Source organism: Sorex araneus, chromosome 1 (genome assembly GCF_027595985.1).
Source record: "Sorex araneus isolate mSorAra2 chromosome 1, mSorAra2.pri, whole genome shotgun sequence".
NCBI classification, from domain to species: Eukaryota; Metazoa; Chordata; class Mammalia; order Eulipotyphla; family Soricidae; genus Sorex; species Sorex araneus.
In genome coordinates this window covers 5,350,825-5,374,721 of record NC_073302.1, presented here as the reverse complement: position 1 = coordinate 5,374,721, position 23,897 = coordinate 5,350,825, and the positions used below count along the sequence as shown (strand labels likewise).

Sequence of the window (23,897 nt, the reverse complement as noted above, 5' to 3'; positions counted from 1 at the left end):
GTAGACAAGTTGCCGCTGTGAACTCAGTCGAGAGCCGACTGGAAACCTGGCGGGCGTGTCTGGCCTTGAGTCCCCTGTGTCCCAGGGCGGGGCTTGTGGAGCCCGACTAAAGCCACACACTAGGGAACATCAGATAAAATAAGCGTCGCATGTGGATTTTAACCCAATTCACCTCAAAACGCCCTGCCTGGAGTGTCTCGCCCCCTCACATCACACAAGTGTAGCCGGGTCAGCAGCAGTGAGGGCAGCTGGCGCTCTCGGAGGCTTTGGGATTTTTTAAAATTTTTATTCTGCTACAACACTACAATAATAATTAAAAAGGGGGGGCTGGAGCAATAGCACAGCGGGTAGGGCATTTGCCTTGCCCGCGGCCGACCCGGGTTCGAATCCCAGCATCCCATATGGTCCCCCGAGCACCGCCAGGGGTAATTCCTGAGTGCAGAGCCAGGAGTAACCCCTGTGCATCGCCGGGTGTGACCCAAAAACCAAATAAAATAAAATAAAATAATAAAAAAAATAGTAAATCATTTCTCTACGGTCTCCAGTTGCTTTTGGGGGTGCTTTTGCTGTTGTTTTGATTTGGGGGCCACATCGGGCAGTGCTCAAGGCTTACTGCTGCTCTGCACTCAGGAATCACTCCCAGCAGTGCTCAGAGATCATGTGGAGTGCCGGGGCTCGAACCCGGGCTGCTGTGTGCAAGGTCAGCACCTTACGCCCCGGGCTCTCTCTTCAGATAAAGCTTTGGACTCTGATGGTTTAGGAGGCGCTTGTCTCTGGACACCGCTGGTTCTGGGGTCCCCAGTCCTCATCTCTGACGCAGAGCAAACGTTCTGCACAGCGGCACCGCAGAGCAGAGTGTGGGGTTTGCCCCGTCGAACTTAGTTCCCACAGTGGGTTGGGAGTTTGCCTTGCACTCGGCTGACCTGGGTTCGATCACGAGCATCCCGAGGACCACTGGGCAAGATCCCTGAGCACAGAGTCAGGACTAAGCCCTGGGCACTGCCGGGTGTAACCTCCCTCTCTCTCTCTCTCTCCCTCCCTCTCTCTCTCTCTCTCTCTCTCTCTCTCTCTCTCACACACACACACACACACACACACACACACACACGAAAAACAAAACAAAACGATGAGAGGTGAACTTAGCTGCCCGGACACTGTACCCGGCAGAATGTCAGAACATCGCCTCCCAACGTACACGCTGGTGTCGATCGATTATGTGCATTGATCTGACACCGGCGTGGCAGCTCATTGTCCCCTTTGAGTGCCGCAGACAGCGCCGCTGTCTCTCAGATCCTCTGTGAAACAGGACAGACGGAACACGGGCGGGGGCCCCTGCAGAACAGAAGCCCAGGCACGCCCACCCGGCGCTGCTGAGGTCAGCGGGCAGAGTGCCGGGGGTGGTCAGAGGGCCGTGCAGGCCCCGCAGACGTCGCTGAGGTGGACGTGCTCCCTCCTCTTCGGAGACTGTCGCCAGCACCTACAAAACCCGCCACTGGGGCCGGGAGGATAGCACAGGGGGTATCGCTTGCTCTCGACTGACCCGGGCTTGATCCCTGGCATCCTGTAGGGCCCCCAGGGCACTGCCAGAAGTGACTCCTGAGGGCAGGGCCAGGAGCAAGCCCTGAGCATTGCTGGCTGTGGCCCCCAAAGCGAACCAAACCAGCCAAAAGCACAATCCCACCCTCCCCCGGCCTCAGGAAGGACCCCCATGGAGGCAGACGCAGGACGGCCCCAAGGCCCGGGGCAAAGGGCCTCGGACCGCCAGGCACAGGACAGAGGGGGAGCCAAGCCTGCCCTCCGCGAGAAGAGGGCGTGTTGGCGACATCACCAAACAGGTGCACACACTCCCAGGGCTCTTCTAGAATGTTCTAGAGCTGCTCCACCGAGTCCCCAGGCAACGCCCCAAGACCTGTGGAGTGAGGGTTGGGTCCACGGAGAAAGTTCCCAGGGGGCCAGGAGGGTTTCCATCTAGCCAGGGCTGCCCCAGCTGCCCTCCTGTGTCGGGGGACTGTCCCCCCCGTCCGCGGAAGGCCCGGGGCTGGTCCTCTCGGTGTTCCCAGAGCCCCCACGCCCCCCCCCACCGGTGCCAGCGGCAGGCACGTTTCTTGAGTTCATCCCAGTGTGTATTCTCGGCCTCACACCCGTCACGGGTGCGGTTCACGGGAGGCCGAGAGGTGCCGGCTCTGCGCGACTCACAACTCCTGGGGGTTGGTTTTGTCTGCCCCGTGTGAGCTGAGTATGCGGTGAAGACACGAGCCCCACGGGGAAGTTTTGAAGCGCCAGAAAGGGGATGAGATGCAGGGGAAGGAAATGGAATGTCGAGACGGCGAGATTTGTCCCCCGGAGAGAGACTGAGCTCCCAGCACCCCCCGGAAGGTCTCCACCGGCCAGCACAGAGAAACGGGGGCAGCACGCTGCAGAAAGTCCAGAGCGTGCGGTCATTCGCTTTCTTTCTTTCCCATTAATTAGTTTTTTATTTTATGTATTTAGACTGGAGCACAGCAGGTAGGGCGTTTGCATTGCACGTGGCCAACCCGGGTTCGATTCCTCTGTCCCTCTCGGAGAGCCTGGCAAGGTACCGAAAGTATCCCGCCCACACGGCAGAGCCTGGCAAGCTCCCCGTGGCATATTCAATATGCCAAAACAGTAACTGCAAGTCTCACAATGGAGACGTTACTGGTGCCCTCTTGAGCAAATCGATGAATGGCTACATTTATTTCTTTATATTTGCTTTTTGGGTCACACCCAGAGATGCTCAGGGATTACTCCTGACTCTGCACTCAGGAGTTACTCCTGGTGGTGCTTGGGAACCACATGGGATGCCGGGGATTGGACCCAGGTCAGCCACGTGCAAGGCAAACACCCTCCCTACTGTACTATCGCTCCTGCCCTTAATTAATTTTTTGAGTCATTGTGAAATTATGAAGTTATTTGTGATTACATTCCGGACATACAATTTACAATTTACAATGTGGGTTCCTTCACCGGTGTCTACTTCCCTTCACCAGTGCCCCCAGCCCACTGTCTCCCACCCTCCTGTCTGCTTCTATGAGAGGCTCTTGAGATGTATGTGTGTGTGTGTGTGTGTGTGTGTGCGTGCGCGCGCGCACTGAGGTTTCCTGTTAGAGCACTGTTACTCAGAGGGTTTCATACATAACACTTTACCACCTTTCAGCACCACCTCCTCCTCCCCTCGCAATATTTCCCTCCACGATAGATGTTGCCCCCTCCCCTCCTGCTCCCCGGGGCAGGACGGGTCATTTTGAGTCTGAATCCTCTGTGAAGCTTGTAGCCATCTTGGCAGAATGTTCTTGAGGGTCTGAGACAAAATACAGAGACTTGCAAGGGAGAATCCTGTGGAGACAGTCACGGGAATGTTTCTCTGATGCACTTTCTGGTACAGGAATAATGTGCTGTTTTATTGGTACATTAAACAGCAAACCCCCCAATAGTAGGTTTCATAACTTACAATCTTTCTTTTTTCTTTCTTTTTTTATGTTGGTTTTGGGGCCACACCCGGTGGTGTTCAGGGCTTACTCCTAGCTCTGTGCCAAGGAGCTAGGAGTAAGCCCTGACAGGGTTCAGGGGATCATATGGGGGCCAGGGATTGAACCCAGGGCAGCCAAGGGCCAGGCAAGCGCCCTGTCCACTGTACGATCTCTCTGCTCCCCCATAACCTATGGTTTTCAATGATAAAGGGTGAAAGCGGACGGAGTAACAGTACGGCAGGTGGGGTGCTCGCCCTACACACAGCCCACCCAGGTTTGCAAACCTGCCCCTCGTATGGCCTCCTGAGCCCACCCGGAGTGACCCCCGAGTGCAGAGCCAGGAGTCAGCCCTGAGCGTCACTGGGTGTGGTCCAGAAACAAAACAAAAAAGAGGGAAAACAGGATTTCAGGAAATTCGCCATCTGATGGCTTCTGAACATATTTGATTTCTTTGGTGATGAATGTGTTTTCTGCCCTACTGTAGCTTTTCGCATCTGCTTGTAGCAGAAAGCAACACTCCCCTTTCGTCAGAAGCGAGGAAATCAAGAGGTTTTTGTTTCACCTTGACCAAGTTCATGTCCTTTCTTATCTCCTTTGGGGGGGGGGCAGGAGGGAGGCTGACCTTCTCTCAGCAGTGCTCGGAGCTTACTTCTGACCAGGTTTGGGTCCCCCTATTTGGAGCTGGGAGTCGAACCCAGGTCCGTGGGTCACCCAAGTGCTGTTCCCCTATCCTGTTTCCCTCCCCCACCCCACCCCTGCTTGGCTTCTTCCAGAACCCTGGCTTGGAGCACTGATCTCTGAGTTCAGCGTGTTATGTCAGGACCCTCTTAGGGTACCTGCTAAATGCAGGTCATAGGGCGCCACCGACAGCAATGCTGATGGGGGTCTCGAGTGGTCCAGGGCGTCCGTTCCCCCGGTCAGAAGCCCAGAGCTCTCACCGGACATGGCCACTCCTTCAGGCCACGCGGGCCTGGGGCACAGAACCCTGAGTGTCCTGGGAACGGCGTCTCCCCCAGGCCCCACTGTCGTGCCCTAGAACCCAGCTCCCAGGGCCAGCAGGTGAACCCCGAGTAGTTTGCAGTTCTAAAGAGAACCCACAGGTAGGTAGTAATTGCTTTAATTCAGGCAAGGCAGGTGAAAGCACAAAAGGTGCCAGGAAATTGTTACAGGCTATTTACTTCTCTTAGATTTTTAGGCGGAAACAAGATGACAGCGATCCGGAGCGAAAGTGGGGTTCAGCTCCGCTTCCCCAGAGAGCTCTGCGACCTTAGGCAGCGTTACTTAAACCCTCTGAGCCCAGGCTTCCTCCCCTGACGCTTGGTAGGGAGATAAAAGCCAAGAGTGTGTGGGAGCAAAGGACTTACTTAGCCTAGCACTTTGCACTCGGGGCAGTACTGGTGTGTCCGGGCAAAGAGAACAGAAAGCTTTCTTACTCACTCTGTAAAGCTTCCCCGCCTCAAGAAAAGACAGGTAGGGGGCTGGAGCAATAGCACCGCAGGGAGGGCGTTTGCCTTGCATGCAGCCAACCCGGGTTCGACTCCCAGCATCCCATATGGTCCCCAGAGCACCTCCAGGAGTCATTCCTGAGTGCAGAGCCAGGAGTAACTCCTGTGCATTGCTGGCTGTGACCAGAAAGAAAAAAAAAATACCTAGAGAGAGCAAGGGAGGAGAAATGAGAGCGGGACTCATCTGATAACATCGGGCACAGAAGCCATTTTCCTGCTTCTTATTGAATCGCCGTGAATGACAGAGTTATTCGTGATTGAGTTTCAGGCATACAGTGTTCAAGCAAATATTTCTTTTTTATGTGTTCTTTTCTACTTGTATTTATGCAGCCATTCCTTTTCCTTACGGTGGTGGCTACTTAGATTATCTATCTCGTTACTTCGCTTTCCTTTCTACCCGCTGGCGTCTCTGAGTTTATGGTTGTCTCTAGCAGACAGCTCAGAGTTGGTCCTGTCTCCTCCCCCATCTGCCCGTCTCTCCGCCGTGTGAATGACATTTCATCTGTCTTTATTCATGCAGAAGGATTTACTTGTGCCATTTTTGGTTTCTCTTTCTCTGATATTCAAGAATTCATTGCCACCACTTCTGTTAAATAATTCTCATATGCCTTTTAAATTCCGAAGTGTTTTTTTTGTTTGTTTGTTTGGTTTTGCTTTTTGGGTCACACCCGGCAATGCACAGGGGTCACTCCTGGCTCTGCACTCAGGAATTACTCCTGGCGGTGCTCAGGGGACCATATGGGATGCTGGGAATCAAATCCGAGTTAGCTGCATGCAAGGCAAACGCCCTACCTGCTGTGCTATGGCTCCAGCCCCTAGGTGGGTTTTTTTAATAAATTTTTGAGGAAGTTATTGGAGGGTTGTTTGAGCCTGACCTGGCGATACTCAGGGCTACTCCTGGCTTTGTGCCCAGGGTCAGGTAAGGGCTGCATCAGTCACATGTGTTATGTGACATGGGACATGGGTTCCCAAGCGGTGAGACGGTCAGAGACGCAAACATGATAATGCTACAGCAGTAACAGTTTTATTCCGGTTAACTGGGGTCAGCTATCTCACCCACAGACTGGTCTCTTGACAGCGACCCCGAGTAGCAAGCAGTATATATAGGTTTCAAAGTTAAACAAGCACTGTGGTAACAGTGGTCAGGCAATGGTTAAACAATAGTTTCTAGTAACCGTTTATGGTTCCATAGGCTACTCATTCTTTCTGGTTAACAAAAGACAATTTCTGGGGCTGGGGCGATAGCACAGCGGGTAGGGCGTTTGCCTTGCACTCGGCCAACCTGGGTTCGATTCCCAGCATCCCATAGGGTCCCCTGTGCAGAGCCAGGAGTAACCCCTGTGCATCGCTGGGTGTGACCCAAAAAGCAAAAAAAAATTGAATAAAATAAATAAAAACAGAATACAATTTCATTTTTATTTTGGGGCATTGGGGCTGGGGCAATAGCACAGCGGGGAGGGCGTTTGCCTTGCACACGGCGACCCGGATTCGATTCCCAGCATCCCATATGGTCCCCTGAGCATAGCCAGGAGTAATTCCTGAGTGCAGAGCCAGGAGTAGCCCCTGTGCATCGCCAGGTGTGACTCAAAAAGAAAAAAAATATATATTGGGGCATTTTGATAGATTTGAGCCCAGCTGCTGGGCCCAGGAACTTCCCAGGTGGGTTCTGGTCAACTGGTTACACATTGTTTCACTGCTGGGAAACTGGTTCTCTTTCGGTTCCAGGAACTGGACCTGAGGCCTGCCTGACTTTTCCCATTTGTGCCCCCTGTCATGGCGTCAGTTCCGCCCTGACACACGCAGGAAAGCGTCTCAGTCCTCGCATTGTCTTTCTGAGCCCTGGAGATTTCTATATGGTACTCGAGGGATTATACTAAGTACCTTAACCTGTCTCAGTCTACTCCAGAGAACAATCTTAAATTCAGTAAAATATCTCTAGCTATCTTCCTTATCTCTCCATTTATTTTATTTTATTTTTTATTTTGGTGCCACACTCAAGCAGTGCTCAGGGCTTACTCCTGGTGGTGCTTGCGAGACCATATGGGATGCTGGGAATCGAACCCCGGGTCAGCTGCGTGCAAGGCCAGCACCCTCCCCTACTCTCGCTCCTGCCCCTCTCTATTTATTTTATATATTATGCATACGTATATTTGACATCTATTACATTATTATTGGCTCTGGGGGCCACACCCCACCAGGGCTCAGGGCTTGCTCCCTACCCTGCATAGCAGGGTCACCCCATGCTGAGGGGGTTGTAAGTGGTGCCCGGGATTGAACCCTGGTCAGCGGCGTGCAAAGCAAGCGCCCTACCCCCTGTACTATCCCCCAGCCCCCGACATGTTTATTATAAAATGAAATCACAGGTTCCAACAATCTTTCATTTAGAGAGGACAAATAATTCTTTTGAGCCAGGAAATTATTCTCTAAATCCAGTCTCATGTCAAAAGACTTTTGTACCGTGACCTCCGATGGCAGGTTCCAGGAATTGAAAAACCACTTAGCGCCAGAAGGGGTGAGTTGAACTCAGCACATTACCACAATTTTCCACACTTAACCTGTTCTCTCAGAGGCCACCCCCAAACGACTGTCAATAAAATTCAGCATTCGCTTCAGGGAGGAGCAAATAAAAAGCCCACTCTGGTAACTAGGAACGGAAGAAAGTTTCTGATTTTCTTCCCGATGAACTGCCCACAGAAGCGTCGCGAGTGAGCCGAGACCTGTCCCAGGGGAAGAGTTTGTTCATTCCCGTCGTCGGAGCACAGGAGCCGGGGCAGCTGTCCGTGGAACTTCCTCACGTGTGCTCTCAGCGCTGGCACATGCAATCCAAACATTTGGGGGAGAACATACCTGTTGATGCTCAGGGGTTACTCCTGATGGCTCTGCACTTGGGGATCATTCCTCGCAGTGCTCTGGGGACCTCCTAGGGTGCTGGGGATCGAACTTGGGGTCAACCGGGTACATGGCAAAAGCACTGAAGGTCTGCTGGCAGCGGGGACGGCAGAGTGGTCAATGACCAGAACGGGATTGTTGCTAAGCTATTTGGGGGGAAAGTTATTCTTCCCTCTGGCATACGTCACACTAAATGCTAGGTTTAAAAAAGCAAAATGAGGGGCTGGAGAGATAGCACAGCGGGTAGGGCGTTTGCCTTGCACACGGCCGACCCGGGTTCAAATCCCAGCATCCCATATGGTCCCCTGAGCAGGGCCAGGGGTAATTCCTGAGTGCAGAGCCAGGAGTAACCCCTGTGCATCGCCAGGTGTGACCAAAAAAAAAAAAAAAAAAAAAGCAAAATGAGGGGCCGGAGTGATAGCACAGCGGGTAGGGCGTTTGCCTTGCACGAGGCCGACCCGGGTTCAATCCCCGGCATCCCATATGGTCCCCCAAGCACGCCAGGAGTAATTCCTGAGTGCAAAGCCAGGAGTAACCCCTGAGCATCGCTGGGTGTGACCCAAAAAAAAAAAAAGAGCAAAAAAAGCAAAATGAAGGGGCTGGAGCTATAGCACAGCGGGTAGGGCATTTGCCTTGCACGCAGCTGACCTGGGTTCGATTCCCAGCATCCCATATGGTCCCCTGAGCATCTCCAGGAGTAATTCCTGAGTGCATGAGCTAAGAGTAACCCCTGTGCATCACCAGGTGTGACCCAAAAAGAAAAAAAAGAAAAATGTTATAATAAATTAGAGGCAGGAGAGATATAGTCGGGCTGGAGCGATAGCACAGTGGGTAGGGCATTTCCCTTGCACGCCGCCGACCCAAGTTCGGTTCCTCCACCCCTCTCGGAAAGTCCGGCAAGTTCCCGGGAGCATCTCGCACGCACAGCAGAGCCTGGAAGGTACCCGTGACATATTCAATATGCCAAAAACAGTAACAAGTCTCGCAATGGAGACGTTACTGGTGCCCGCTCAAGCAAATCGATGAGCAACAGGATGACAGTGACAGTGATACAGAAATATAGTAAGTAGTCAGTAAGGCGCTTGCTTTGCACATACCCAGTTGGGATTTGATCCCCTGCACCCCATATGGGCCCCTGAACCCCTCCAGGAGGAATCCCTGAACACTGCCACATGGGACCCCGAAACAAAACCAAACAAGATTAGCCTTCTATAAATATATTTATGGGCATGGAAGAAAATGTTATTAAAACATTGATGCCATCACGTGCCACAAGTGGCTCATTCTTGGCTTAACACAAATTGCATCACCAGTGTCAGTGTATTTAAGTGGTAAGAAAAACACAAATGGGGACTGGAGTGATAGTATAGCAGGAAGGACCCTTGCCTTGCATGCAGCCGACCCTGATTCAATCCCCAGCATCCGTATGGTATTCAGAGCACTGCCGGGAGTGATTCCTGAGTGCAGAGCCAGGAGGAACCCCTGAGCACTGCCAGGTGTGACCCCCCCAAAGCCCGCCCATGTATGTTCATGTATGAAAAATGCTTGAGGAGAGCACACCAGAGCATGAATAGTGAGTATCACGCACCAGGAGGCTCCAGACTCCATTCTGAGCCCAGTTCCAGAAGGGTCTGTCTCCAGGCACCGCTGCCAGACACGCGATTCAGGCAGCTGCTACTAGTCGGTTCCGTCTGGTGGCCCCAGGATCTTTTTTTGTTTTTTCGAGGGGCCACATCTACCAGTGCTCAGGGCTTACTCCTGGCTCTGCACTCAGGAATCCCTCCTGGCAGTGCTCAGGGCACCACAGGGGATGCCGGGATCAAAGCCGGGTCGGCCGCGTGCAAGGCAGAAGCCCTCCCCGCTGTGCCCTCACTTCACTCTGCTCCTTGCCCGCGACTCTTTTTTTTTTTTCTTTTTGGGTCACACCCGGCGATGCACAGGGGTTCCTCCTGGCTCTGCACTCAGGAATTACTCCTGGCGGTGCTCAGGAGTCCATATGAGATGCTGGGAATTGAACCCGGGTCGGCCGCGTGCGAGGCAAACGCCCTACCCGCTGTGCTATTGCTCCAGCCCCCCTCGACCCTTTTTAATGAAGCGTGTCCTGCGGCTCTCCTGCGAGTGCTCCTAGCTACATGTCTGGTTCTTTGGCCTCCTCGTCCCGGCCAGCGTCTCGTTTGCTTCCGAGGGAGCCTCCACTGACCACTGTGTTCCACTGCAGAATGCAGCTGCCCTGCCGGGCACCTGGCGGAGGACTGACGTGCACTTGGAGAACCCGGAGTACCACACCCGATGGTATTTCAAGTATTTCTTAGGACAAGGTATGCCCTGAGGTGGTGGAGAGGAGGGATGGGCAAAGTGGGAGTCAGAGTTTGTGTGCTCTCTGCGCCCTCCGTGTGAAGAGCGAGCGTCCTCACGGCCCCGGGGTCGGGCTGCCACGGGAGGGGCTCACTGCCTCCCTCCCTCTCTCTCTCCTCCCTTCCTCCCTTCCCTACTTCCTCCCCTCCCTCCCTCCTTCCTCACCTCCTTCCTTCCCTCCCTCCCTCCTTTCTTCTTCCTTCCTTCCCTCCTTCCCTCCTTCCTCCCCTCCTTCCCTCCCTCCAACCTTCCTTCCTTCCTTCCCTTCCTTCCTTCCTTCCCTCCCGCCTTCCCTCCCTCCTTCCCTCCCGCCTTCCCTCCCTCCTTCCCTCCCACCTTCCCTCCCTCCTTCCCTCCCACCTTTCTTCCCTCCTTCCCTCCCTCCTTCCCTCCCACCTTCCTTCCCTCCTTCCCTCCTTCCTTCCTTCCTTCCCTCCTTCCCTCCTTCCTTCCCTCCTTCCTTCATTCCTTCCTTCCCTCCCTCCTTCATTCCTTCCTTCCCTCCCTCCTCCCTCCTTCCCTCCCTCCTTCCCTCCCTCCTTCCCTCGTTCCTACCCTCCTTCTTTCCCTCCTTCCTTCCCTCCTTCCTTCCCTCCCTCCTTCCTTCCTTCTTTCCCTTCTTCCTTCCTTCCTCCCCTTCTTCCTTCCTTCCTTTCTCCCCTCCTTCCTCCCCTCCTTCCTTCCCTCCTTCCCTCCTTCCTTCCCTCCGTCCCTCCTTCCTTCTCTCTTTCCTTCCTTCCTTCCTTCCTTCACTGTCTTCATTCATTCATTCATTCATTCATTCATTCATCATGCCAGTTATTGTGAGTCCTGGGGACATTGTGTCCGTGGGGGCTTTGAGAAGTAAGGAGAATGTTCCAGGTGGAAGAGAACATATGAAAAGGCGATTGTCCTTCATACGGTGGGTTTGAACATTTATTCCGAGGCAGTGAAGGAGCCGAGTGGTTCCTGAGCTCCGGGGCTAATGTGGAAGTAGAGAGATTGTCCGTAGGTTTTGGTGACCGGCATTATTTTCACCTGATGAGGCAGGCAGTAGGCGTGGGCAAAGGAAGGCAGGCAGGATCCCACCCTCCGGGGAGACTGGCGTGGTTTGCGTTCTCGCACGGCCGTGTTTCATCAGGGGCCTCGCACTGGGCACTCGCCCCTCCTCCTCCGGAAAGTGCCTCTAGCCACGCACCCTGGACGGTCTGAATCGAGGTTTCCCTGCAGAAAACTCTTTAAGTCAACTGCCTGACGCACCGCTGGAGCCCAGCTGATCGTTGTGGCAGTAAATATGTTCCTGTTCCGAGCAAAGGGCCAGCTGAGCTGCAGGGGGCTGCAGGCAGGAGCCTGCTCGCCCCGGGTGCGGGTGTGGAAGCATCACCCCTGCGCAGCCAGATTCCTTGGCTCAGATGGGTGCATTCGTGGGCAGAGGGCGGTGCCAGAGCTGTGGCGTGAAAGCAGTCAGGCCCAGATGACGCCTTTGCCTTTTCTTTGTTTAAGTCTGACACTTTAGCACTGGAGCGATAGCACAGCGGGGAGGGCACTTGCCTTGCATACGGCCGACCCGGTTCAATCCCCGGCAACCCATAAGGTCCCCCCGAGCACCCCCAGGAGTAATTCCTGAGTGCAGAGACAGGAGGAACCTCTGAATATCACCAGGTGTGACCCAAAAAGACAAAAAATAAAACTTTTTTTATTTTGGATTTTTCTTGGGGGGTGCCTTTTGGGTCACACCGAGTGATGCTCAGAGGTTACTCCTGGCTCTGCACTCAGGAATTACTCCCGGCGGTGCTCAGGAGACCCTGTGGGATGCTGGAGATCAAAACTGGCTCAGCTTGGGGCTGGAGCGATAGCACAGCGGGTAGGGTGTTTGCCTTGCACGCGGCCGACCCGGGTTCTAATCCCAGCATCCCATATGGTCCCCTGAGCACTGCCAGGGGTAATTCCTGAGTGAAGAGCCAGGAGTAACCCCTGTGCATCGCCGGGTGTGACCCAAAAGCAAAAAAAAAAAAAAAAAAAAAAAAAACCCTGGCTCAGCTCTTGTGCAAGGCAAACACCCAACCCACTATACTATCACCCTAGCTCCAAAATTAAAAAAAAAAATTAATCTGATACTTTATTTTAAGGAGTTCACTTATTTGACTAGGTGTCTATATTTTTTTTAAAAAAGAAATAGGTCGAGAAGTTGTCCACTTCCAAAATGCCTGAAAGCCTAGTGCCCAGAGCTTCGGTGGCATTGGACACCACCAGCGCCATTAGTAAGGATGCACCCACCAGAGAAACCCCAGCATAGGGCAGGCTCCAGGATTCAGGGGCTCAACAGTGTCCACAGGATTTGCCCCCCTCAAGGTCCCAGGAAGGTTGCGGCAGTTCCAGCCATCCCATCTAGGTTCCACCATGTCCGAAGGTTGAAGTCCTTCATCCTGGTCCTTTTCCCCAGGGACCCTGCACGTGTCTCCCAATGTCGCCTGGCTTGGCACTGGGTCACATGTTCATTCCTGAGCCAGCCTCTAGGAGGGGAACCGTGGTGCACAGTTGGTGTGGAGAGATCCACGTGTGCCCTGGGCTGGGCAGGCATTGTCAGAAGGACTGGACACCACCGGAAGTGCCCACCACCACTGTTGGTGGCCGGATGGACCCCCAGATGTATTTGCACTGTCCTAGCCCTCTTTCTTTTCCAGTCCATCAGAATTACATTGGGAACGACGCAGAGAAGAGTCCCTTCTTCTTATCTGTGACTCTTTCGGACCAAAACAATCAGCGCGTCCCTCAGTACCGGGCAATTCTCTGGAGGAAGACGGTAAGGAACCCGCTGGCCTCTGGGGTTCCACGTGTCTTGGGTGGGAAGAAAAGTAGGGTGTGGTAGGAGCCGGGCGAGAAGGACGGGTTCTGGCCTCTCTTAGAGGTAGGGCGTCGGTCGGAGGCCAGGCAGGGACTCACACAAGGAAGGCCGAGGCCCCAGCTTCTGGGGTGGAATGATAGTACAGCGAGTAGGGTACTTGCCTTGCACGTGGCTGACCCGGGTTCAATCCCCAGCATCCAATATGGTCTCCCAAGCTGTGCCAAGAGTGATTCCTGAGTGCAGAGCCAGGAGTAACCCCTGAGTATCACTAGGTGTGACCCAAAAAGCAAAACAGGAAGGGAGGGGGAGGGAGGAAGGAAGGAAGGAAGGAAGGAAGGAAGGAAGGAAGGAAGGAAGGAAGGAAGGAAGGAAGGAAGGAAGAAAGGAAGGAAGGAAGGAAGGAAGGAAGGAAGGAAGCCAGCTTTCATTGGATGGGTTAGGAGGAATTTGAAAATGTCTCTTTAATGTTACACTGTCTCTCTAGATCTGTAAAGCTTTACCAGTTTCTACAATGCAGACTAGAGGAAAAAATGTCAGCCAAAGTTCATTCAGTATGACCCACTGTATCACTGTGGTCCCGTTGTTCATCGATTTGCCCGAGCGGGCACCAGTAACATCTTATTCATCCCTGTCACGTTCAGGGTCAGGGGAATGAGGCCCATTATTGTTACTGTTTTTGGCATATCAAATATGCCACGGGTAGCTTGCCAGGCTCTGCCGTGCGAGATTCTGCATCGCTCTCTTCCGGGAGCTTTGTTTTTATAGTCTCTGGATCTTGGCCGTTGATGAGATTACACAGCATCGGGGACAGTTTGTGGGTGTGACTGCCAAGCTACCGGAAAACTAGGGATCTGGGTGGAGGAGGCCCAGTCCTGATCCAGACAGGCTTGGAGATCTCAGCCCTGGGTCCCGCCTACTTGGGTTCCTCTGTCGGTTGCTTCATGGGTGTGGCTCTTCCTAGCGTGTGGAGAGTGGCCTTGAACATGGGTATGGCTGTGTTCTGGAGGTTTTCAGCTGCCGGGGCTCTGCTTGGGGCGGGGAGGGAAACTCAACCCGCTCCCCTCTGAGGGGCCCTGGTGAAGAGAGCCTGGCGCGGGGGCAGGAGATTCGCTCCTATCCTACTTGGATAACTGGATGACCCAAAAAGACCAAAAGAAACCCAAATCCAGTCTTGCCTTTTGCTACATTGTGGATGGAGCTAGAGGATGTCATGCTTTGGGGGAGGAGTGTTTGGGCTTATTTTAGGGGGGACGCCCAGCAGTGTTCAGGGGTTACTCCTGGCTCTGCACTCAGAGATCACTCCTGGCGGTGCTCAGGGAAACATATGGGATGAGAGGAATTGAACCCAGGTCAGTTGTGTGCAAGGAGATAAATGCCCTGCCCCCTGTGTTATCTTACCCCCTGTGTTATCTCTCTGCCCCTCCTTTTTGGCTTTGTTTTGTTTCGTTTGGGGGCCACACTCAGCAGTGCTCAGAGCTTACTCTCGGCTCTGTACTCAGAGATCACTCCTGGCAGGGTTTGGGGGCCGCATAGGTGCTGGGGGTCCAACCTGGGTCAGCAGCTTGCAAGGCAACTGCTCTTCTGACTCTCTGGGCCCCCAGTTTTTATTTCCTTTTTATTATTACTTTTTTATGAATCGCCATGAGATGCACAGTTCAGAGCTGTTCATGACTGGGTTTCAGTCAGTGTGCCAACACCAGTCCCTTCACAGTGTCCCCAGCCCCCCACCTGCCCCCGCCCCGCCCCGCCCAGCCTACCTCTAGGGTGGGTGCTTTTCCTCTTTCTCTGTCTGTCCTTTTCGGGCAACATGGTTTGCAACACAGGTGCTGAGAGGTTATCGTGTGTGTCCCTTTACCTGCTCAGCCCACAGTTCTTATCCAGAGGGATCATTTCCAACTGTCATTGTCATCGTGGCCCCTTCTCTGTCCTAACTGCCTTCTCCCCCAGCGCCTGAGGCAGGCTTGGTCCCATCGTCCTGGCCCGTATTTTTACTGTTCTTGAGTCTTAACTTCATACTATGTTGTTTGTTTTCTCTCTCACAAATGAGTGCTGTCATTCCGTGTCTGGGCCTCTCCTTCTCACTCATTTTACCCAGCGTGACTCTCTCCCAGTCCATCTATTTATAAGCGAATTTCATCAATTCATTTTTCCTGGTGGCTGCATAGTATTCCATTATGTAGCGGTACCATACTTTCTTTATCCAGTTATCCATTCTCGGACCCTTGGATTGTTTCCAGATTCTGCCTATTGTGAATAGACCTGCAATGAACATAGAAGTGCAGATGGCATTTCTGCAATGTGTTTTTGGGCCCCTGGGGTGTATTCCCAGAAGTGGTATTTCTGGGTCATATGGAAACTCAATTTCTAGCTTTTTTAGGAATGCCCATATTATTATTTTCCCAGAAGGTTGAATACCAGTTGGCATTCCCACCAGCAATGAATGAGAGTCCCTTTCATCCCACATCCATGCCAACACTGGTTGTTCTTGTTTTTTTGATGTGTCAGTCTCTGTGGTGTGAGATGGTATCTTGTTTTGATTTGCATCTCCCTGATGATTAATGACATAGAGCATTTTTTCATGTACCTTTTGGCCATTTGAATTTTTTCTTTGAGGGAATTTCTGTTTATTTTTCTCCCCATTTTTTGGTGGGGTTGGATTTTTTTTCTTGTGAAGTTCTGCCAGTGCCTTATATATCATGAATATTAACCCCTTATCAGATGGGTATTGGGTAAATAACTTTTCCCATTCCTTAAGCTGTCTTTGTAGTTACTCACTGTTTCTTTTGAGGTGCAGAAGCTTCTTACTTAATGTAATTTCGTTTATTTATCTTTGCTCCACTTGGCTGGTCATTGTTGTTTCATCTTTGAAGATGTCTGGCTTCAATGTCATGGAGCATTCTGCTTTTCTGCTTATGGATCCATGTCTGATATTGAAGTCTTTAATCCATCTTGATCTGGCTTTTGTGCCTGGCATTAGAAAGAGGCCTGAGTTCTGTTTTTTGCATGTAGCTGCCCGTTTTCCCAGCACCACTTGTTGAAGAGGCGTTCCTTCTTCCACTTCATATTTTTTGCTCCTTTATCAAAGATTAAGTGATCACATCCTTGAGGTTCTGTTTCATGATATTCAACTCTACCCCATTGGTCTGCAGGTCTGTCTTTATTCCAATACCATGCTGTTTCAAGTATTGCCACTTTGTAGTACAGTTTGAAGCTGGGAAGGTTATGCCTCCCATCTTTTTTTCCAAGGATTGCTTTAGCTGTTCATGGTGTGTGTGTGTGGGGGGGGGGTATTGTTCCGTATGAATTTCAGGGGTGTTTGATCTATTTCTTTGAAAAATGGCATAGGTATACTTATAGGGACTGTGTTGAATTCATATAATGCTTTGGGAAGTATCGCCATTTTGACAATGTTAATCCTTTCAATCCATGAACAGGAAATGTGTTTCCTCTTATTTTCTTTTTTTTCTTGGAAGTAGTGTCTTGTAGTTTCTTTGTATAGATGAAGTTTCCTTCATCTCTTAAGTTAAGCTGATTCAGAGGTACTTGATTATCTCTGGCACAATTGTGAATGGGATTGTTTTTTAAATATCTCTTCTCTTTCATTATTTGTATATAGGAAAACCGTGTGCTTTGGGTATTGGTTTTGTAACCTGCCAGTTTACTATACAAATCTATTATTTCTAAGAGCTTTTTGTAGTCTTTAGAATTTTTTAAGGATAGTAGCATTTCGTCTGAAAATAGTGAAAGCTTGACTTCTCCCTATTCTATCTGGATGCCCTCGATATCTTTTCCTTTCCTAACTGCTATGGCAAGTACTTTCAGTACTATATTGAATAGAAGTGGCAAAAGCGAACAACCTTTTCTTGTGCCTGATCTTAGAGGGAAGCTTTTAGTTCTTCCCCGTTGAGAATAACGTTTGCTGTGGCTTGTGGTAGATGGTTTTGACTATATTGAGGTGAGTTCCTTAAACTCCCATTTGTTGAAAGTTTTTGTCATGAATGAATCATTGTCAGATGCTTTCTCCGTGTCTATTGATATGATCATATGGTTCTTATTTTTTATTAATATAGTGTATCATATTGATTGACTTGAAAATGTTAAACCATCCTAGCATCCTCGGGATGAATCCTACTTGGTCATGGTGGGTGTATGACTTTTTTTTTTTTTGATGAGTTGTTGGTTTCTATTTGCTAGTATTTTATTGAGGATCTTTGCATCTGTGTTCATCAGGCATATTGGCCTGTAATTCTCTTTTTCTGTGGTGTTTCTTTTTTAAATTTTTTTATTTTATAAAGTAGTTCAAAATATTTTATTAGATTTAATATTTGAACACCAATTCCAGCACTCTTACACCTTCCCACCACCATATTCGGATGTTTCCATCCTGAACCCCTGCCCCAAAACAGAACTGAAATAATTTAATTTGTATTGCTTGTTATGAAAAACCACTGAAAATGCTACAAAAAAGTTTTCTTAGGGGAAAGAGTGTGAAGATTGTGGTATTTCACCTGGGGGCCTTCTGTAAGAGATTATTAACATATTGTTAAAGGTTGAGCCTTGTGTCCATCTATATATATGTATATATAGATATGTAAAAAATATTTCCCTCTATTTTGTGGTGTTTCTGTCTGCAATTGGGATCAGGGAGATATGTGCCTCATAGAAGCTGTTTGCGAGAGCTTCTGCTTCTTCGATTTCCTGGAAAAGCTTGAAAAAATTGGCAGTAGGTCCTCTTTAAGGTTGGAAAGAATTCACTAGTGAATCTATCCATGGCTGGGGTTTTGTTTGGGGGGACCCTTTTGATTACCATTTCAATTTCCTCTATGGTGATAGGTCTGTTCAGGTATTTATAGGAATCCAGGAATTTATTCATTTCTTCAAGTTTCCCTTGTTACGTGGCATAAAGATTCTCAAAGTAATCTCTGATGATCCTTTGAATTTCTCTGGTTTCTGTTGTTATGTCCCTCCTTTTTCTTTTTTTATTTTCTTTTTGGGTCACACCCAGCGATGCTCAGGGGTTACTCCTGGCTTTGCACTCAGGAATTACTCCTGGCAGTGCTTGGGATATGTCCCTCCTTTTATTTCTAATTTCGCTTATTAGGGTTCTTTCTCTGTCAGTTTTACTAGTGATGTATTGATCTTGTGTATTTTCTCAAATAACCAACTCCTGGTTTCATTGATCTTTTGGGTTGTTGTTCTAGGATTCCAGCTTGTTAATTTCTGCTCTACGTTTTATATTTTCTTTCTCCTGCCTGGTTTGGGATCCTTTCGTGGGTCATTTTCCAAAATCTTAAGCTGTGAAGTTAAGTATTTATATGGTGGGTCTCCAATGTTTATATAACACTTCATTTTCTTTGTTGTGAGTTACCCACATCCAGCAGGTTTTTTTTTAATTTTTTTCCTAATTGTTGGGGGGTTTTTTGTCTTTTGAGGGTGGGGCGTTTGGGCCCACCCGGCAGTTGGCAGGGCTTAGTCCTGGCTCTTTGCTCAGGCATCACTCCTGGAGGGGACCCAGGGGCCCTCTGAGCACTAGGGATCGCAGCCCAGCTGGCAGAGTGCGGCACCCTCCGTGCAGTGCTCCCTCCAGCCCTGCATTTAGAACGTGACGGTCGCCGTCCTCACCCCCTTGGCTGGCTGCGGTGCCGTGCGCAGACTCCAGGGTTATTGATCTGCGTGGTCTCCCGTGTGGAGAGTCGGCACAGCCCCTCGCTGGGCGTTTGGCCTCCAGCTTTCATTCATCCCCTCTCACTGGCTGACGGGCTCTTGGCGAGCCACACGCGGGGGCTGCGGGAGGAGGAAACGGGCTCTGGTTAGCGCCAGAACCGGGCGCGTCGGTTCTGGATGCAGTTTTTTTTTTTTTTTTTTTTGCTTTTTGGGTCACCCCCAGCAATGCACAGGGGTCACTCCTGGCTCATGCACTCAGGAATTACCCCTGGCGGTGCTCAGGGACCATATGGGATGCTGGGATTAGAAGCCGGGTCGGCCGGGTGCAAGGCAAACGCCCTACCCGCTGTGCTAGCGCTCCAGCCCAGTTCTGGATGCAGTTTTGTCGCCTTAGATTCTCAGCCGCCACCGTCAGACTGGTCTTCCCCTCTTCTAGGGGGCCAGACCGATTCTTGGCTCAGAGACCAAGCCCTGCCTGCTCTCCACACTCCCTGGGGCCACGTCCACCCCTCAGGGCCCCCGGGGCCCCCGACAGCAGGCCCGCCAGCTGTGCTCGAAGTGTAACACTGAGGCCAGCCTGGGGAGTGGACGAGGGAAGGTCTGTGCGGCTCGAGGGAGATTTTGTCCAACACAGGTTTTGGGGCCGGTGCGAGAGTCCAGCAGGTAGAGCACTTGCCTTGCGTGTGGCCCCACCAGGGTGGATCCCCGGGACCCCTTAGCCTCTCCTGAGCACCCCCAGGGATGATCCCTGAGCACCACTGGGTGTGGCCTGCAAACAGACAAGGAACAGAGTGGTCTCCTTTGTTCCGCCCCTGGAGAGACGCCGCGGTGGGGCCAGCTCAGCCTGACCGGAACGGGGCCCGCAGCCTTCTCACCGCCGGCTTTTGACCTTGCAGGGGACCCAGAAAATATGCCTTCCCTACAGCCCCACGAAGACGCTGTCGGTGAAATCCATCCTGAGGTGAGTGCCCGAGCCTCTGGCCGCGTTCTCGTCCTCCTGTGGGCGGCCGCAGGTGTCCCGCTGGATCCTCGGCATGTGACCCTTCATCCAGCTCCTCCACAGTCCCCCACCCCGACACACACCCCACCCAGTGGCCGAGGAAACAGAGGTCTGGGGAGAAGGCCCACGTGTCACGCCAGTCCCCTCAGCCTGTTCCTCTCATGGGACTTACCTGCTGCCTTTTTCTCATATGCAGGCAGATACTTTGGGTTTGGTTTTGTTTTTCAATCAAAAACTCCAAGCCGGGGCTGGAGAGATAGCACAGCGGGTAGGGCGTTTGCCTTGCACGCGGCTGACCCGAGTTTGATTCCCAGCATCCCATATGGTCACCCAGCGCCGCCAGGGTAATTCCTGAGTGCATGATCCAGGAGTAATCCCTGAGCATTGCTGAGTGTGACCAAAAAAAGCAAAAAAACAAAAAAAAACAAAAAAAAACTCCAAGCCCTGGGTATCAGCAGATGCTCTTAGAGGCGAGCAGGCGGGCTTGCGCCAGATGGGAGGTTCAGAGCTGACGCCCGCTGCCTCCCCCCCCCCGCCCCCCCCGCTCCTGCCTCTCCCCCTGTCCCTGCTGACCCCCGGGAATGCCACCACCCACCCAGCGCTGTGGCTCCGTCTGTCAGTCGGGCCCGTGAGGAGTGCCCACCAGACGTCTCCCAGTAAGTCTCACCCCGACTCTGCCCCGTCCAGAAGCTCTTCAGGGGGCCCGTGGGACTGGGCTAGGAGGTGTGCCTGTCACAGGGGCACCGAGATGAGCGAGCCACCGTTTGGGGGGGTTTGTTGCAGGGAACGCTCGCCCTGCCGGCCTGTGCTCGGCCCCTGGGTGCCCCGGGTCAAAGTGCTCAGAGCGCGCAGAGTGCTTGATGCATGTCCCGAGTGCAGCCCGTCCCTCTGCTCGCGGCCTGTGGAGCCGAGGAAGCGCCTGCAGAGGTCGGAGGCCGGGCGTGCGGGGGAGCAAGGCATCCGCCTCCCTGACAAGACCAGTTCAGTCCCCGGCAGGCTCTGAGCACCGCCAGGGGTCAGTCCTGAGCACAGAGCCGGGAACAGCCCCTGATACAGCCGGCTGTGGAACCAAAGCAAAAAAAGGTGGAAATGGGAAAATTTGACCAGTTACTGCCAACAGAAATGGTGGTTTTCTTTCTGCATATTCACAAACTTGAAAGCTTCAAAGGAAATGAAAACTGAGATACTGTGAAATGGGACCAGAGTTCAGACTTGGCTCTCCTGCCAGCCCTGTTTTCCCTTAACTAGCTCTTTGTTTTTTTTTTTTTTTTTTTTATTATTTGTTTTGTTTTTATTTTGGGGCCCCACTCAGCCAGCAGTGCTCAGGGCTTACTCCTGGCTCTGTGCTCAGGGATCATTCTTGGATTCTTGGCAGGCTCGGGGAACCACATGAAGTGCCAGGAATGGAACCTGGGTTGGCCATGTGCAAGGTAAACTCCCTACCCACAGTACTATGGCACCGGCCTCTAGTTCTTTCATTCCTGAGCCTCAGTGTTCTTACCTGCACAATGGGGCTAAAACATTCCTTGCCCACAGAATCTAGCAGTGTGCCCAGTGCAAGTGCTTAGCGGGTTGCTGGCCTGTGGTGAGTCTCTGAGACTCTCCCCCTTGCTCTTCTCACCGTCACTGCGGTCACAGGGGGAGCCCTGTCTCCTGGGGCCTCGGAAACACTCAGTGCAGTGTTCTGACTTGTCCCGAAGGAGTTTAAACTCAAGAAAATGAACCTGGGACGGGAGAGATAGTACCGTGTGTAAGGCACTTGCCCTGCAGGCGGCCAACCTGGGTTTGATCCCCCACACCATAGATGGTTTCCTGAGCACCGCCAGGAGTGAGCCCTGAGCACAGAACCAAGAGTAAGCCCTGAGCATCTCCCGGCCTGACCCAAAATCCAAACACAAACAAAAAGAAAATGAATATTGCCTGTGCAAAGTAAGACATAAGGGGCTGAAAGACGGTTCCAAGGGCTGAGCACAGTCAAGAAACCCGGCCTGGGCGGCTGGAGCGATAGCACAGCGGGGAGGGCGTTTGCCTTGCACGCAGCCGACCCAGGTTCGATTCCCAGCATCCCATATGGTCCCCTGAGCACTGCCAGGAGTAATTCCTGAGTGCAGAGCCAGGAGTAACCCCTGAGCATCGCCGAGTGTGACCCCTCCCCAAGAAAAGCAAAAAAAAAAAAAAAAAGAGCCTGGCCTGGAGCCCAACCCCCTGCCCCACCCCACCCCTGCCATGCCACGTGGTCCCCCGAACCCAGAGCCAGGAGTAACTTCATCGTGCTGGGTATAGCCCAAACCTTCCCCTGAAAAACACAACCAATTTTTTTTTTTAATTATAAAATGAAAACTGAAAGTAGCGAAACAGCACTCTTGTTCAGGACGGTCTTTGCCCCGGGACGCAGAGGAGTTGCCAGAGCAGAGGGAAGGATCAGGTCACCGTCAGTTCGTCCTAGATCAACTGTTGGACGAGCTGTCACTCCCTCAGCGAATCAGCGTCCGTCCCTGTGGAGGGCGAGTCAGGCCCGCGGGACGCCTCCCTCTCCTGTGGGGACCTGGCAGGGAACTTTCTTTCTTTCTTTCTTTTCCTTCCTTCCTTCCTTCCTTCCTTCCTTCCTTCCTTCCTTCCTTCCTTCCTTCCTTCCTTCCTTCCTTCCTTCCTTCCTTTCTTTCTTTCTTTCTTTCTTTCTTTCTTTCTTTCTTTCTTTCTTTCTTTCTTTCTTTCTTTCTTTCTTTCTTTCCTTATTACTCCTGGCCCTGCACTCAGGAATTCCTGCTGGTGGTGCTGGGGGCCCCTGTGGGATGCAGGGATTAAAGGAGGGTAGGCAAGACCAGCGCGCTCCCTGCTGTGCTGTCCTCTGGACCTCAGGGAATTTTCAATAGTGAAAGTAAAATGGGCTGCGGTGGGCGTCCCCTGGTGGCTCACCGTGCCCTGCTCTCGGGGGTGAGTCCTCTGGGGACTGGGGACCGGGCTTCACCTCACCACCTTTCTTTCTTTCTTTCTTTCTTTCTTTCTTTCTTTCTTTCTTTCTTTCTTTCTTTCTTTCTTTCTTTCTTTCTTTCTTTCTTTCTTTCTTTCTTTCTTTCTTTCTTTCTTTCCTTTCTCTCTCTCTCTCTCTCTCTCTCTCTCTCTCTCTCTCTCTCTCTCTCTCTCTCTCTCTCTCTCTCTCTCTCTCTCTCTCTTTGGACCACACCCAGCGATGCTCAGGGGTTCCTCCTGGCTCTGTACTCAGGAATCACTCCTGGTGGTGCTCGGGGCTTCTCTGGGTCCGAGTCTTGCCCCTGCCGCGGCGTTTCCTCCCACGTGACGCGCTCTCTCCCTTCCGTTCCAGCGCCATGAACCTGGACAAGTTTGAGAAAGGCCCCAGGGAGATCTTCCATCCCGAGATACAGAAGGTAACGGGGCCTTTGTGCTTGGGGACGCGAGAGTGTGGGCGTCCGTGCTGAGTGCTCCCGCGAGCACCCGTGCTGGGCTGGAGTCGCGGCGGAGCGCGGCACACCCTCCCCGCACGCCCCGCCTGTCCGCATCAGAGACTGGACTCGGGGGGGTCTGGGAAGTCTGGGAAGCATGGCCCCGGTGGTCCCGGGCACCGCAGGACCTGAGTCACACCACAGTTGGTTAGCCCAGAACTACAGAGAGGGGCTCCAGCCCCCGAGAGCACCACCTGGGGTCGCCCCCCAAGGGAACACAGGATAAAAAAAAAAAATAGAGCCAAATTCTAGGTCAAAGTGTCTTAGGAAAACTTCCGTCTCGCAGTTGAAATCCATTTAACTTTGAAACATCAACCCTCAATCCTCACCAGTGATGCGTCCGTTCTGTGTCAGAGTGGGCGTGCAGAGCCAGACATGCTAAGGATCCTCGTGCGGGGGTGGAGGGTGGGGGGGTGCCTTGGGGGAGCCCGTCTGCTTGGCCTGAGGTGAAGCTGCTGACTCCCGGCTTAGCTTCCCTCTTCGCACTCCCGTAGCTTTCGCTTTTCACTGATGTTTAAATGTCATGTGTCCCCTGCCTCCGTTTCAGAAGGAAATAAAGGAAAGTGAGTGAGTGTGTGTGTCGGTGTGTGTCTGTGTGTGTGTGCTTGTGTCTGGATTTTAAGCAAGCTCAGGCCAGACTGTGCTCTAAGGTAATTCTCCGTAGCAGACTTTAAAGTGCATTGGAATTATTAGCACACAGTGTCCAGCTGA

The 23,897-nt window shown here is 52.1% G+C and overlaps 1 protein-coding gene across 5 annotated transcripts in view; it reads left to right on the top strand.

Annotated features, from left to right (window-relative positions):
- The window catches only part of GARNL3 (GTPase activating Rap/RanGAP domain like 3), a 146,381-nt gene that overhangs the window by 76,761 nt on the left and 45,723 nt on the right, over nucleotides 1–23,897 (top strand). For all 5 annotated transcript variants that reach the window (XM_055140411.1, XM_055140406.1, XM_055140417.1 and 2 more), the window contains 4 exons: nucleotides 10,101–10,200; nucleotides 12,901–13,019; nucleotides 19,622–19,686; nucleotides 23,048–23,111. In XM_055140411.1, coding sequence (XP_054996386.1) covers nucleotides 10,101–10,200; nucleotides 12,901–13,019; nucleotides 19,622–19,686; nucleotides 23,048–23,111 — 348 coding nt within the window. The remainder of the gene's footprint in view (nucleotides 1–10,100; nucleotides 10,201–12,900; nucleotides 13,020–19,621; nucleotides 19,687–23,047; nucleotides 23,112–23,897) is intronic.